The sequence below is a fragment of the Nicotiana tabacum genome, chromosome 2 (assembly GCF_000715075.1).
Source record: "Nicotiana tabacum cultivar K326 chromosome 2, ASM71507v2, whole genome shotgun sequence".
NCBI classification, from domain to species: Eukaryota; Viridiplantae; Streptophyta; class Magnoliopsida; order Solanales; family Solanaceae; genus Nicotiana; species Nicotiana tabacum.
In genome coordinates, this window is record NC_134081.1 from 14,849,635 (window position 1) to 14,863,978 (window position 14,344).

General features: G+C 35.9%; 1 protein-coding gene across 1 annotated transcript; it reads right to left on the reverse strand.

Annotated features, from left to right (window-relative positions):
- Positions 1-2,159: 2,159 nt before the first annotated feature.
- On the reverse strand, positions 2,160-4,237 carry LOC142169485 (exocyst complex component EXO70H1-like). Its single transcript, XM_075231107.1, has one exon. It carries the CDS (start codon positions 4,138-4,140, stop codon positions 2,227-2,229), a length of 1,914 nt encoding a protein of 637 aa, XP_075087208.1. The 5' UTR covers positions 4,141-4,237; the 3' UTR covers positions 2,160-2,226.
- Positions 4,238-14,344: the final 10,107 nt, after the last annotated feature.

Below are 14,344 nucleotides of genomic sequence, written 5' to 3' on the forward strand. Positions count from 1 at the left end.
CGCTTACCTCATCTGTTTTATCAGCATTCATTCTACTTCATTTCCTGAGATTTTCTATGTGCTTTCATTTTGTAATTTATTTACTTTTCTTTTTCCAAAAGAAAACTAATCCTTTGTTCTTGAGGTTCTTTAAGTTTATTGTGGTTTGACTTATTAAAATTATATATGTCCTACTTCTCTTATTGATTTAATACGTTCTCTTATATATACATTAAAAAGTTTTTGGGACGAGTGAATGGCCATCTAATTTTGACTATATGCAATAAGAGAAAACATTAGTTTAGAAGACAAACTTTTCTAAAATGGGATTATAAAAAAGACGGTTACGCTATTTTCCCGTATTAAAAACCACAAAAATAAAAATATTTGTGACCGCTAATTAATGCTTATTATTTTGAGGTCAGCCCTTACTCATACATACTATTTGATGGTTTTTCTCTCTATCAACTTGTTATTTAGAATGTGTCTCTTTTATCATATCACGCTGTCTCAAAAAAGTCATGAGTATCTATGTCACTTGAGCAGTTTTCACACATCTTTTTCATATCACCCATGGTTTATATATATATGGGGGGAAATTTTCACATAAGAATAACCGGGCTCCAAACTTTTTAATTTTATAACTCATATTTCAATTTACAATTAATTAGTCCAAAAATAATATGCTAAGATTTAACATTCAACTCCAATAGATTTTCGAAATTACTATTTAATTTTTAAAAAAGATTGTTTAAGCTTTTAAGTTAATTTTTAAATCAGTAGATGTGACTCAAATATTAGTTCAACAAACCAAATCTATTTGGGGTGGTAAAAACTAGATTTTTAACAAGCTTAAATATGTGGGTTTAAATTTCGAATTTGATTTTGTGAGAAATTTGGAGTGAGTGTTATTTAGACTTGTTAGAAATAGTATAAGGAGGTTGTATATAAAATTTGAAGTCATTTAATGGAGATTTGGACTGGTTTTAAACAAGAATTGCAACTAAAAATCGTGAAAGAAGTTCGTCTACAGACGCTTGTATAAAGGTGTATAAAAGTGTATAAGATGTATTTATACACTCTTATACACGATTATACAAGATTATATATAATTATACAAAAAACTGATTTCGTCTTCTTCCTTGTATTTTTTCTGAAATTTAACTCAAATCTTGCTCAAATCTACTCCAAATCACTTCAAATTTAAATTTGAACTACCTTTTGATATTTTTAATCAATTGGAACAACACTCAATCCAAACAACTAACAGACTCAAAAAATCATATTTTCGCAAGCAAAGTTTTGAATGGCATTCAATGGTGACTTCTACTCTTCAATTTTCTTACACTACAACCAGGTGATACAGGGGGAGAAGCAGTAATGGCGGACGGCCCCTTAAAGCATATGTAGAAGATGTGAGAAGAAAAGAGAGTGAAAGCAATGGTTGTGAGAACACAGATTTAACTCCATAACTTTTAGAAGCAATGGTTGTAAGAACACAGATTTTAAATTTGCTAGTACTTTAAAAATATGTACAATATGGGTTAGGTCGAGTAAAACTAAAAAACATGTGCTAGTTTTTGTTATGGTGTAAAGTCACGTGTATTTTCTTGTAATTCTCCATGGGCTTACATAGTACTTGCCGAATTAGTAAACGATGAATTGGTTTACGTGGAAATTATGATGCAAAAATTCTTAACTCAATGAATAATTATAAAATAAACAATCATATGTTAATTTTTTTTGCAGAGAATAATAAAACATAGATTCTAGTGTAAAAAATTGTTAGGTAATAATCACAGCCTCGAAAATCTGTTGTTACATTTGGACCCATAATTATGTTTTGTTTCGAAAAGCAGAGAAGCTATATATAGCACAATGCACATTTCTCATATTGCACTTAGAATCAAAACTCATTACAAATATTAAACTTCACACCGTATACCAACTTGATAATCTGCGGTGCAATTGCATCATAACAAAAGACGACTATATATGTTCTCGATATACTGATCATTTTATGGCACGTACAAGCCGAAGACACCAAAATCATGAATTAAAATTTTGTCTCGTCAATGCATTCAAATCAACACGAGTTACAATTACCACTATATAGAGTATTAACTGTGCGCCTTCAGTAAACACGCCAAAAATTATTGTGCAATTTATACACATTTTAATATGATCTTCATGTTTATACATAATTACATGACATAACAAGAAGAAAACTAAACTATTTTTTTCTCTTCACCGCAATCTTGATGGTATTGTACGTGATGGGGAAGACTCAACCGATGAGCAACTTCCCAATTCAATTGGTCCAAAAAATAAATCAGACAAGTAATGCCCTACATCCTCGGGGGAAAATCTGATCACGTGATTCGAATATCTCTCTCTTGTTATCGTCAATTTATATGTATTGTAAAATTCCCGATATACTGGAAGTATTTTCCTCGCAATTGATACTTTCAAATTATCGCGGAGCTTACTATTTGGTACGACGCACACAGATTGCTTCCGGTGAGCTTGCTCGAACGACGAATTAAATTTCTTGAAAATCTCCTTCACTTGTTGGGGAGCCATTGATGCATTTGGCTCTTGGGGGAGAGATTCAATAACGTGGCTCCATCCTAGCCGTTCATAGTTTGATGCGAACTGTTTGATTTTTCCCTCCTGTTTTGATATCCAATTTTCACCTAGCAAGTACTTGAGATTCGATGAACAGACTTTTACGACGACGTATTGGAGATTGTTGGCTAAGAAGAGGTACGCGAGGGATACATCCTTGTAGTGTTTCGCTTTGCCATCGAGTTTACAGAGAAGAATGAGAATCAACCAAGCAAATCGGAGTGAGATCGCCGGTGCCGGAGACTCATCAGAATCCGCAATGCCGAAAAATGATTCAGGCAACGAACCTTTTGCCGGAGGAGGAGCTTCGGCGAGGATGTCGGAGAGTATGTTGCTGTAATCGGCAAGTAGAATGATGTAATTCATTGCGTCAATGGTGAGAGGATGGATTCCACCGCCGGCAGCCGACGTCTTTGAGGATTCCTTTTGTAGAGCAGTTTCAAACTCAGCCAACACCGTACTTATAGACTCGCCAAGCTTGACGAGTGACGTCAACGCCTGAGATCGGATAACGGATTCTGAATCGAAGGAAAATATAGCTTCAATCCCCGGCCAGTGTTCGGCGATGGCGGTATACATATCGAGCAGACGGAACATTTTTTCCGGCGATTTCTTGCTGTTTTTCGCCACATTTTCCGGGAAACTAAACAGAGTCATGGCTCCATCTTTTGAAATTTCAGTAAAACACGATTCTCTTATTGCATCGTTAGATGCAAAGACGTGATCGCAGAGAATTCTCTCTCCGTTGAATAACGTTTTCATAGCTACATCTACGGCGTTAAGCCAATCCTTGATTTTCAGATCCACAACTTCCCAATCCATTTTACGAACCTGCGAAAAACTCAATTTCTCAACTCCGAGTCTATAAATGCCTTCGTCAACGATCGATTTACGTATAACTTTGTAAATCTTCAAGCACTCTTTCGCATAGCCAGAAGAGATCATGCATTCCGCTATCAATCTCAAATCCGACATTACAACAATAGAAAAATCCTCAACTTCAGAAATAGACTCACCGCCAATTACACGATCATCGTCATCCTCAACGTCGAATTCAGAAATACTCGAAACAGTCGAAGTACGGGAAGAGACAGTGGAAATGGATTCAGGATCCAAATGAGCTCTGTTTATTGAAAGAATCTGGTAAAACTCCTTTTGAAGTCTTTTCATTGCAATTTGCATTAGAGATTGAGCACGAACGAGCTTATCGGATCTCGAATTTTCAGTAGAGTGAAAGTGCATAGCCTTCTGTAGATTATGCACACACTTGATAAAATCCTTGGCTTCTTTTCTATTCTCATAGAACAGAGAAGTCACCTTAGCAAAGGTGGTGGTGTCTGGGTCCCACTTCATGATCATTGGCTCCGCCATCTCCAGAGTTCGATCAATCACCGCTTCTGAAAAACTCGGCCGAGAAGGCGAAAATCCGAAACGCGAAGGGGAAGAGAATTGGGAAGTAGATGGAGAAGTACTATCAGTTGTTGAATGTTTAGGTGAAAACCAATTAAGAGTTCTCATTCCTTTTCTCGGCATCGTCTTCGGTTTACAGAAATTATTTTGAGTATTTTGATATGGTTTTTGGATGACGAAAAAAAAGTACAGTTATGTGATTGAAGCTTTGATATGGATTTTCATGGCGGTTGAGGGGATATATATAGAGAGAAAAGTAAGGCGCGTAGTAGGTATTAGACTTTCGAGAGTATGTGAGTCAGCAATAAACGCACGAGGAGCGTTTGACTCTCACGCATGACATGGCTTACACGTAGGATTTATTGAGGAGTTTGAATTATTCTTATTAAATAAATTATTCAAATTAAAAGGTTTTATTCACACACGTTTTATTACTTGAATAACAAGGAGTTTGAATTATTCATAATCACAGTTATAGTTTTTCTGTTGCTTATTTTGAGTTATGTCCCAATTCTTTGTATTTACGATTAAGAAATTGGAAAGATCTAGAAATTACCTCAACTTATATAATATATTTTTAAAAAAGAAAAAGGAGTAATATATTTTGACATTATATTTTCTATTCACCTATGTGAGATAAAATAAATCCGTGTGAGATATGTACACACGTGTCATATATTAGAGTTGATATTGCACATGATCAAATTAAAGATTAACTAAATATTTAAAAGTCAAAGAAATATATAGAATGGTTTACTCGGGAATTGATAACATGGCTTGATATTCAATTGCATATTTTCATATTGTCGATGCATTGAAATTAAAATAGTTTTTACACGTGAGATAAAATAACTCTCCTTACTTATACTCGTACCGAAATATTTGTTTTTTTAATTGCTTCACAATAAATTCCCACTAATATTTGTAGATGTCTTCTTTCACCTTTCTATGTGAGAGAAGTTGCTCTCAGCTCTAAGACTAATTTTTTCTATAGTTTCTGAATTTCTATTAAAAAAATATTTAGTAAAGCGAATTAACGTGCATAGGTCTTGTTTCACTAAAAATATTGGTCAAGTTGACTTTTGATAAATGTACCAAACAAATTGGAGCTGAGTAACAAAAAATTCCCGACTTATTTTGTGCAACTCTTACTGCAAGTCCTTTTATTTAAGCTATATTGTACTTTATTTTAGTCATATTATATTGTTAAGGATGAAGATAAAATAAGAAAAAAGTTAACAAAGTTGATAACAGTAATATTAATAAACAAGACTAACTATTTGAAAACTACAAATGAATGATAACAAATCATATACGAGGGTGTTGGGGCGTTAAATCATATAGTATTTCTTCACTCTTATTTGTCTTTTTTCAAATATGAAAAAAGTCAATAGCAGCTTCCATTTTCGACGCAAGCCGTTATCTGAGAAAAAACAAAGTTAAAAATAAGGCATGACGAAAACATGCTTATCATATAGTATAAAAAGTCGTTATACCAGACGTTATTAGGAGAACACGTCTTTTTTGACTACCAACTTTCTCTCTACGAGTATATTCTCATTTCTATTTGTTTCTCTTTGCCATTATATTTTTAAATATAAGTATATACGGGTAAAATCGGAGTTAACGCACACTCCGATTTCTCGGCGGTTCAAACGAAGTAAGAGTATGAATATACGAGATCGAAATCGAAGCTGGAAACTCTTTGTATCGAGGCCCGAACGGAGTGCTCGCCATCGAACCTGATAAAACGATGCACCCCGGACTTGGGACGAGATCTGAGAGTTCGGGAAGCGCAATGAACGGTGCTAGACAACAGATAGAGGGCCATAATATCCGGAACTAACCGGATATCACAGCACGGATCTCGCTCGATGGCAGTTACGGATCAGTAATTGACGAGAGAGGAAGATTTGTACCTTTTTTAGCTTGTATTATGGGTGAAACTCTCCTACTATATAAAGGAGAAGTTTTTTCTTTGATAACACACATTGTAACACGCAAAGCAAGGCAATACAAATTTATTTTTTTTGCTTTCTAGCTATTGCAAAGTTCTTATTTTATTATTGTTCTTCATACATAACTGACTTCGAACCGAGGGTCCAATCGAGGGCAAAACTACTGTCCAGCCTAAATACGAGCACGGTCGTAACATCATAATTGGTTTGATTATTCATTTTATCATTAACTCGTTTATCTAGCATTCTTGATTATTTGTGTTGAATCAATCCACATATCCTTAAAATCGCGTACAAATTTAATTATTATCCGATTTTAGGGTAAACAGTTTGGCACCCACCGTGGGGCTAAGTATAATAGTGGTGATTTGATACAAATCTCCATAACACACTATATTTTACGCTTGTTCTTTAAAGTCTTAATTTCAGATCAGTTTAAAAATGTCAAATTCTCAGTCTGCCCACTTGAACGTTGACGCTGAGTCTGGCCATCATGGTGAAAAAAAACAATCTGGTACCTAGAAATGACGTGTCTCCTGCTGATCCCAACGGGATCCCAGTTGCTGACCCAGTCGATGCTAACTCACAGGTGGCCATCGACGTCAACCTGCCAACCGATCCCGAGAACAACGTTCACGGAGGACCCGGCCAACGGCTCGAGAAGCGCCCGAAGGCGAAGGCGATGGGGTTAGCCTACGGTTAATCTTCAAAATGTTATAGGCTCAACATGCGGCGATAGCGCAGCTACAAAATCAAAGTCATGCCCCCAGCTGAGTTGAGCCTGAACCGTCCCGGGATAACATCCGAAGAAATGAGCAGATCACCGAGAGACCGGGTGAAGCTGAGTCCAGAAGCCTTTTCCTCCGAGCGCGGCACCAAAATCGATCCCTAAGAGGTTTCGTATGCCCAGCATTCCAAAATATAACGGAACAACGTAACCGAATGAGCATGTGACCTCCTATACATACGCAATCAAAGGAAATGACTTAGAAGATGATGAAATCGAGTCGGTGTTACTAAAGAAGTTCGGGAAAACTTTGTCCAAAAGAGCAATGATATGGTACCACAACTTACCCTCAAATTACATTGACTTATTTGCTATGCTTGCAGATGCTTTCATGAAGGCCCATGTCGGGACCATCAAGTTCGAGAGCAGAAAGTCGGACCTATTCAAGGTTAAACAAAGAGACAACAATATGCTTAGGGAATTCGTATCGAGGTTTCAGATGGAACGGATGGACCTGCCCCCGATCGCGAATGATTGGGCCGTTCAGGTGTTTACCCAAAAACTTAACCCCCGAAGCTCCTTGGCTTCACATCAGCTAAAACAAAACTTGGTAGAATACCCGGCGATAACTTGGGCCGACGTCCACAATAGGTACCAGTCGATGATTAGAGTCGAGGACAATTAACTCGGAGCCCCTTATGGATCTGTTTACCCCATTAGGCCGACGACCGGTCTAAGAGAGACGTCAATCATGAGCCAAAACAGGTCCGGAATAGATACCAACCATACAATGCAGACCAAAGGGGAAATAGGTCTGGGCGCCAGCCCACAAGGAACAAAAAGAGAGGCGATCGAGGGCCTAGTAGCCGAGGTTTGATGAGCAAAAATAGTTTCGACAGGCCGCTCGGGGGTAGAGAAGCACCAAGATTATCATAATACAACTTCAATGTTGATGTGGCCAGCACCGTATCAGCCATCAGGCATATCAAGAAAACCAAGTGGCCCCGACCGTTGCAGTCTGACCCTACCTAAAGAGATCCTAACTTGATGTGTAAGTATCATGACTCTCATGGCCACAAGACCAAGGATTGCAGACAATTGAGAGAAGAAGTTGGCCGGTTGTTCAATAACGGGAACCTCCGAGAATTTCTGAGAGATCGAGCCAAAAATCACTTCAGGGACGCCGACAAACAGGCTGAAGAAGAGGAGCCTCAACACGTCATCAACATGATCATTGGAGGGGGCGATATCTCTCAAGGACCGATGATAAAACGCAATAAAGTATCTATCACAAGGAAAAAATGTACCCGAGATTATGCCCTGGAGGGAACTATCTCGTTCAATGACGAGGATGCCAAGGGCATCATGCAACCACACAATGATGCGCTGGTAATATCCGTACTTATCAGTAAACCTCGATTTAAACGTGTATTGATTGATCCAGGTAGCTCGGCCAACATCATCAGATCAAGGGTCGTAGAGCAGTTGGGGTTACAAGACCAAATAGTGCCGGTGGTCCGGGTGTTGAACGGATTTAACATGGCTTGCAAAACTACTAAAAGGGAGATAACCCTGCTAGTGAACACTGCCGGGACAATCCAAGAGACAAATTTCTATGTAATCGAAAGGGATATGAGGTACAACGCCGTATTTGGAAGGCCATGGGTTCATAATATGAGGGGGGGTACCGTCAACCTTACACCAGGCACTGAAGTTCCCTGCGTCGGAAGGAGTCAAGACGGTCTACGGAGAACAGTCAGCCACAAAGGAAATATCTGCAGTCGATGAGGTAATCCTGGTGCCCGCGGTTTCGACATCAAGAACACGAAGCCGATCAGAAAGGAATAAATTAAATAGCAATCACTGATGTCGGTCCCGACCAAACCAGAGGTGCGAGGAGCAGACGAAGGGGATGATTACGGAGTTCTGAGATCGTTCATACCTCCTGATTATACCGACGCCACTAAATCGACGGTCGAGGAGTTGGAGCACATCATATTGATCGAACACCTACCAGATAGAAAGGTATACCTGGGCATAGGGTTAACTCTCGAGCTCAGGAAAAAACTCATTGAATTTTTTAAAGCTAACATAGACTGTTTGGCTTGGTCCCATCTTGACATAACAGGGACCCCCCGGAAGTAAACGCTCATAAGCTGAGCTTGGACCCGAATTTCTATCCGGTTAAACAGAAGAGGAGAGCACAGTCCGAGGTCAAGCATGCATTCATCAAGGATGAGGAGAGCACAGTCCGAAGTTTTTGCATGTCTTAAACATATTTCCATTTCCCATTCATGTGGGGGATTGTTGGACTTTCTTTCTAAAGGGTGTGAATGAAAAATGGAAGAGGCACCTCTTAGGTTGAACCTCTTTATCTCACCCTTTCTTTGTCTATAAATTTAGAGGTTTGGCCTTTTTTTTAAAAGATGAAAAATCTAAAAACTTTTCCTATCTTTTCTACATTGCTGCATTGTTTTTCTAAATAAATAAAGTGTCAGATGTGATTTGCTCCATTTGTTGAGTTCGCTGAAGTTCTGTAATTTCGATTGCCAATATTACAGAGTAGTTTTCCGTTCTATCCTGGGAGGAAGTAATCCATAACCTTGGGCAACATTGAGGTCATTAAATTCCTTAAGAATATACAAGCAACTTATGGGCACAAAATTATTTTACGATTTGTTTATTGAACTAACATTTCATTACTTCTCCAATTTTCTAGTTTCGAATACAAATTACTAACAATAAAAAGTGACGGTCCAACCAATGACTACCCGACATCTTAGTGGTTGGCTTGGACTGGCTGCAGAACTGGTGGTCTTTGTCCGTGATCGAGGAGCGCTGCTCTGTAAAGCCGGCTTTACAGCCCCAAGAGGTGGTGGTTGCTACTTAAAGCACACGCAGCATCTGGCTCCTTCAACAGGTCAAACTCACCAGGTCACACAACTCCCAAAGAACAACACCACAAACCTCGAGCCAATTCCTCGTGGTCCAAAGTCCCACCTTTAACAATCAAGGGTTGCACCACGGCTGTCCCAACAATTTACTGCCCCACTTAGGTCACAAGCTCACGTAACGCAAACCGCCAAATTCAAATTATAACGGAAAAATTAAAACAGAGGAAAAAATTAAATTATCGTTACAGAAATGGTCTAATTTGGATTAAATAATATTGCGTTAATATTAACAAATAAATTTGGTCCAAAAAATTAATCAATCAATCAGATCATTTAACCAAATTCGAAGCCGAAGCCGGGTCGAGCGAGTGACGACGACGAAGAGTTGCAACTCTTCAGTATTACCAAACGTTTTGGCTATAAATACATGAACTCTCCCTCAGATTTTCCTTACAAAAAATTTTGATTTCTCATCTTCCTTCTGCATTGTTTTAACAGAAAAGAAAGCATTAAGTGTGATTTACCATTGTTCTTTGAGTTCTTTGGTCACTGTGGTTTGAAGTACCGCTACACCAATGAGGGTAATCCATTCTATCCTGGGAGAAAATAATCGTAAACCTCGGGTACTAGGAGAGGATTAAGTTCCTTAAAAAAATACTGTGAATTCAATGGACTCGGATTAATTTATGTTCTTCTACATTTTTTGGTTTTATATTATTTTTCCTTCTCGAGAATTATTTTGCAAATACATTTTACTAACACTTTCGTTATTCCCCTAAAAGAAATATCTTGCCTAAAAGAAAATAATTATATTTAACTAAAATGAATATAATAGAATTCTCTTGATCAATTTCCTTTAGTACGGTGTAAATTTAATTATGAAGAGCTAGCTCCGCATCTTTATTAAGAAAAAGATGCTATGCATCTAATTGACATTATATTTTTATTTCAGGAAACAATTTAAATCGTAATCCATTCACATTACATCTTTTTAAATAATCTTATTGTTCTGTTCTCTATGTTCATAGAAATATTTTCTTAAGAGGAAAAGTTTTTATTACTTTATTCGGCACCTTTTTTTTTCTTTTCATTGTCTTTGAAACCGTGTTGTTGTGTATCTCCATTCTAGAAAAGTTGGCTGACTTATGTTCTTAGTGTTGTTTATATATAGCATAACAAAGAGATAAGGATAATGTGCTAATTTTAACCTTATAAATAAACAAAAAGAGCAAGTGGACAATATATCTTTGAACATTCTGAATACGCGGATCAACCCTTTAATCTTAACTCCTAGCCAGCTCACAGATAAGGATAATGTGAACATATGCATTTGAGGAAATATCAGATCTTAGAAAATTTGGGTTCAACAGCTTATTAAAACATTAAACATCAGGTCATGATTAACTCATAGTACCAATGAAAATAAAAAAAATCACATTAACTGGGAGAGCCATAAAAGATGAAACGAATTTAGAGACGAAGTCGGAATTTAAAGTTTATATATTTAAAAATTTAATATTTTTATGTTACTGTGTTCTAAATTAATATTTTTTATATATTCAATAAATTTCTTAAAACAAATACATAGTTAGTACCAAAATTACTGAATTTGACCGAACTCGTACACCCTACTCGGGCTCCGCCCCTGAATTTGTAAAACAGCTTGGTTAAGCACCCAAAAATGGACTAAAGGGGTACCTATGTAAACTCATCTATTTCTCTTTGGTTCTCTAAAAGTGGATTATGGACATAATACATCAATATAAAACCGTAACACTTATTCACATGTAACCTTTTTTTCGTTGACTTTTAAAGTATACTAAGGTTTCTTTTCGTTTGGGACATAAAATATTATGCGCTACGGTACAATTGAATTTATATATGATTTCTACAGAAGTGAACTAATTTGATTCTAAAATAATATAATAATTGAAAAAATACACAATATTTAGCCTTAAAAAGTATATGAAATAGCAAAGACGACGATTACGTGAATACGGTTCCCGAACACAGCAATGATGAGATCTAAAAGCAAGAAAGTGAAATTGTACAAAGCTTTGTACAGAATACAGTATATGTTCTTGCTAGAAAATTCGTCTCCTTTACAATGGTAACTAAGCTCACTATTTATAGCTATGCCCAGGGAAAAAGGTCCTAGGATCATGCCCTGATTTAATGCCAAGGGTCATTGATTGAGATGTAACGTTAAGTATAAATGTCAAATTCTCTAAGTGCGCAAGTCTCAACTTAATTAAGAAAAATCTTTTCATTATTATATATTATTTAGGGGGTGAGAAAATCGAATGTGTAATTGACTAACAGTAGGTCAAAATATCCTCCAAGATTTTACAAAAGTGTAATATTAAGACTTTAACCTTTGACATATGGATTATTTTCCTACAATGAAATGTTACAAGTCACAAATCCGTACATAATAATCCAAGCTGTTTTGTACCTTATGCTTTTTAATTAATTCCTAGATTCTGTCCAATTGCTCCCCCTACGTGAGAATACTTCAAATGAATGGCGGCTTTTGTGATAACGATACTAACAAAAAAATGTTGCATTTAGGTGATATGGGGCGGAGCTAGACTGTCGAGAGTGGGTTCGGTCGAATTCTTTTGTTTTGGTTCGAACTATATATTTGTCTTAAAAATTTATTGAATATGTATAAATTATTATTTTAGAATTCAGTAACTGGAGATTAAAATTTTGAACCCATAAACTTGAAATCCTAGGTCTGCTTCTATAAGTGACGTCGTGACGGTCATGAAAGGAATATCATAAAATGATTGAGTTCACTATTATAAATGACATTTTCAATGGTGACATTTGCAGCTATTAAAGTCCGCATAAAATGTCTAATTTAATTTCTAGTAATAGTTGCAGTATAGTATTTACAACTTCACCTTGCAATTATTAGTTAGTAGAAAAGGACCCTTGTAAAATGAATGGTTAAAACTTAAAATAGTTGGACCGTTATTGAATCAATTACTGATAATTACGTTAACTTCCAACATTTACGTATCTATATCTTGACATGTAAATCAGCTGAAAGATATTGTACGTCATGAAATATTGACAAAATATTGATGGAATTGGAAAGCATAAATATGACACGAGTTTAACTTTTATACACTACTAGTATCGTCTAATCTGAAATTTTGGCTACTTGTAGTAGCCGACTAGCCGACCAAACCATATCTTTGAAAAATTGAGAAACAAAGTTTTGAACATTTTAAATAAGAGTAATTGTTTCCTAGCCACACAACCAAATTTTATCGGTGGAGAAGGTCAAAAGATACTCCAAAATTTGACAAGTGTAGATTATGAATCTTACAAATTGACATGCATTATTTTCGTTTAGTGAAATATTAGTCTCAATATGAAAAAAATAAATTAGTCTCAATTCCGTAAATAATAATTCAAGCCAATTAATTAGTATCTTATACTTTTTGAAATTGTGAATGATGTCCAAATGCCCCGCTACGTGGAATATTTGGTATGAACTTGAAGTTTTGTGATTTGAAAATAATAATAGAGTCCAAAGCAACACTTCTTGCAAATCCATATGTTCTTTTCACCGTTTCACGGTAAAAATTTATCCTTATCCGACAATTTATAATACAAACTAATAGTTACATGATATGTATTTTGTCCTAGATTTCTTTTACTTAACCAAGTTTAATTAACATATATTTTTACCTTATTAAATCATTTAACATGATAAATTGATACTGTTGAGTGTAAACACTAGGTGAGGGTACTATTTATCTTTTTTTGCTAAGCAATTAAATTGTGAGATATTAAAATTATTTTTAATTTTCCTTTTTAATTATTTCAAAATATGCCATATAGTCCCCCCCCCCCCCCCAAAGAAACTCTGAGATTGCATACATGTTTTTGTACCATTTCATCTTTGTTGAAGCACATTTTGTGTTTGTTTTCCTTAGCCAAATATATAGGGAACCTTTGAATGGGAAAGAAAGTGACTATCTATTGAATCACTACCTTCGAAATTATTCAACTAATTAGCTAGATTTTCAAAACTCTTGAAAAGAAGCAAGTACCGATGGACCTCTGTCTGATTAATGTTCAAAGGGGTGATCGTAGTATTTCTAAATGTAATCTTTCTTTAATTTGGACAAAAGCGGATCCAAGATTTAAATTTAAAATGTTTAGCTTTTATGATTTTTGATATTGAACACAATGTACTATTAAAATTATGTGTTCAAATCTAATACTTGTTGAAATTTTAGTAGGCATTTATATATAAATCTATATTTTTTGTCGAAAGTTATGACATGCCAGGTTGACCTGTAGCGAGAAAAAACTACTAAGTAATCAACGAATTACGAAATATAAACCACGGCGATAGAAAATGACAAGTTAAAACTTAAAACCATTGGACCATTGTTGAATTAATTACTGGTTACATTTTGTTCAAGCATCAACGTACATGCAATGTATCATTTTCTTTCTGTGGTTAGAAACATAGATTTCCAGAACGTGCTACTTCTACGATTCTCTTGAAGATGAAATTATACTTTTCTTTTTGTCTTTCTGTCCTTTCTCATTAGAGTTCGTTCTCCAATTTAAATGTGAAAAACAATAAATCAATTTTGGGTCCAATTCAACTCCAACAATATTTAACTATTAACTCATAAATAACGATTGTTCAATGAATGTAAGGAAACAACATATTAGGCAAAATTAAGCATAGGAATGAGTCTGTTTCTAATATCATG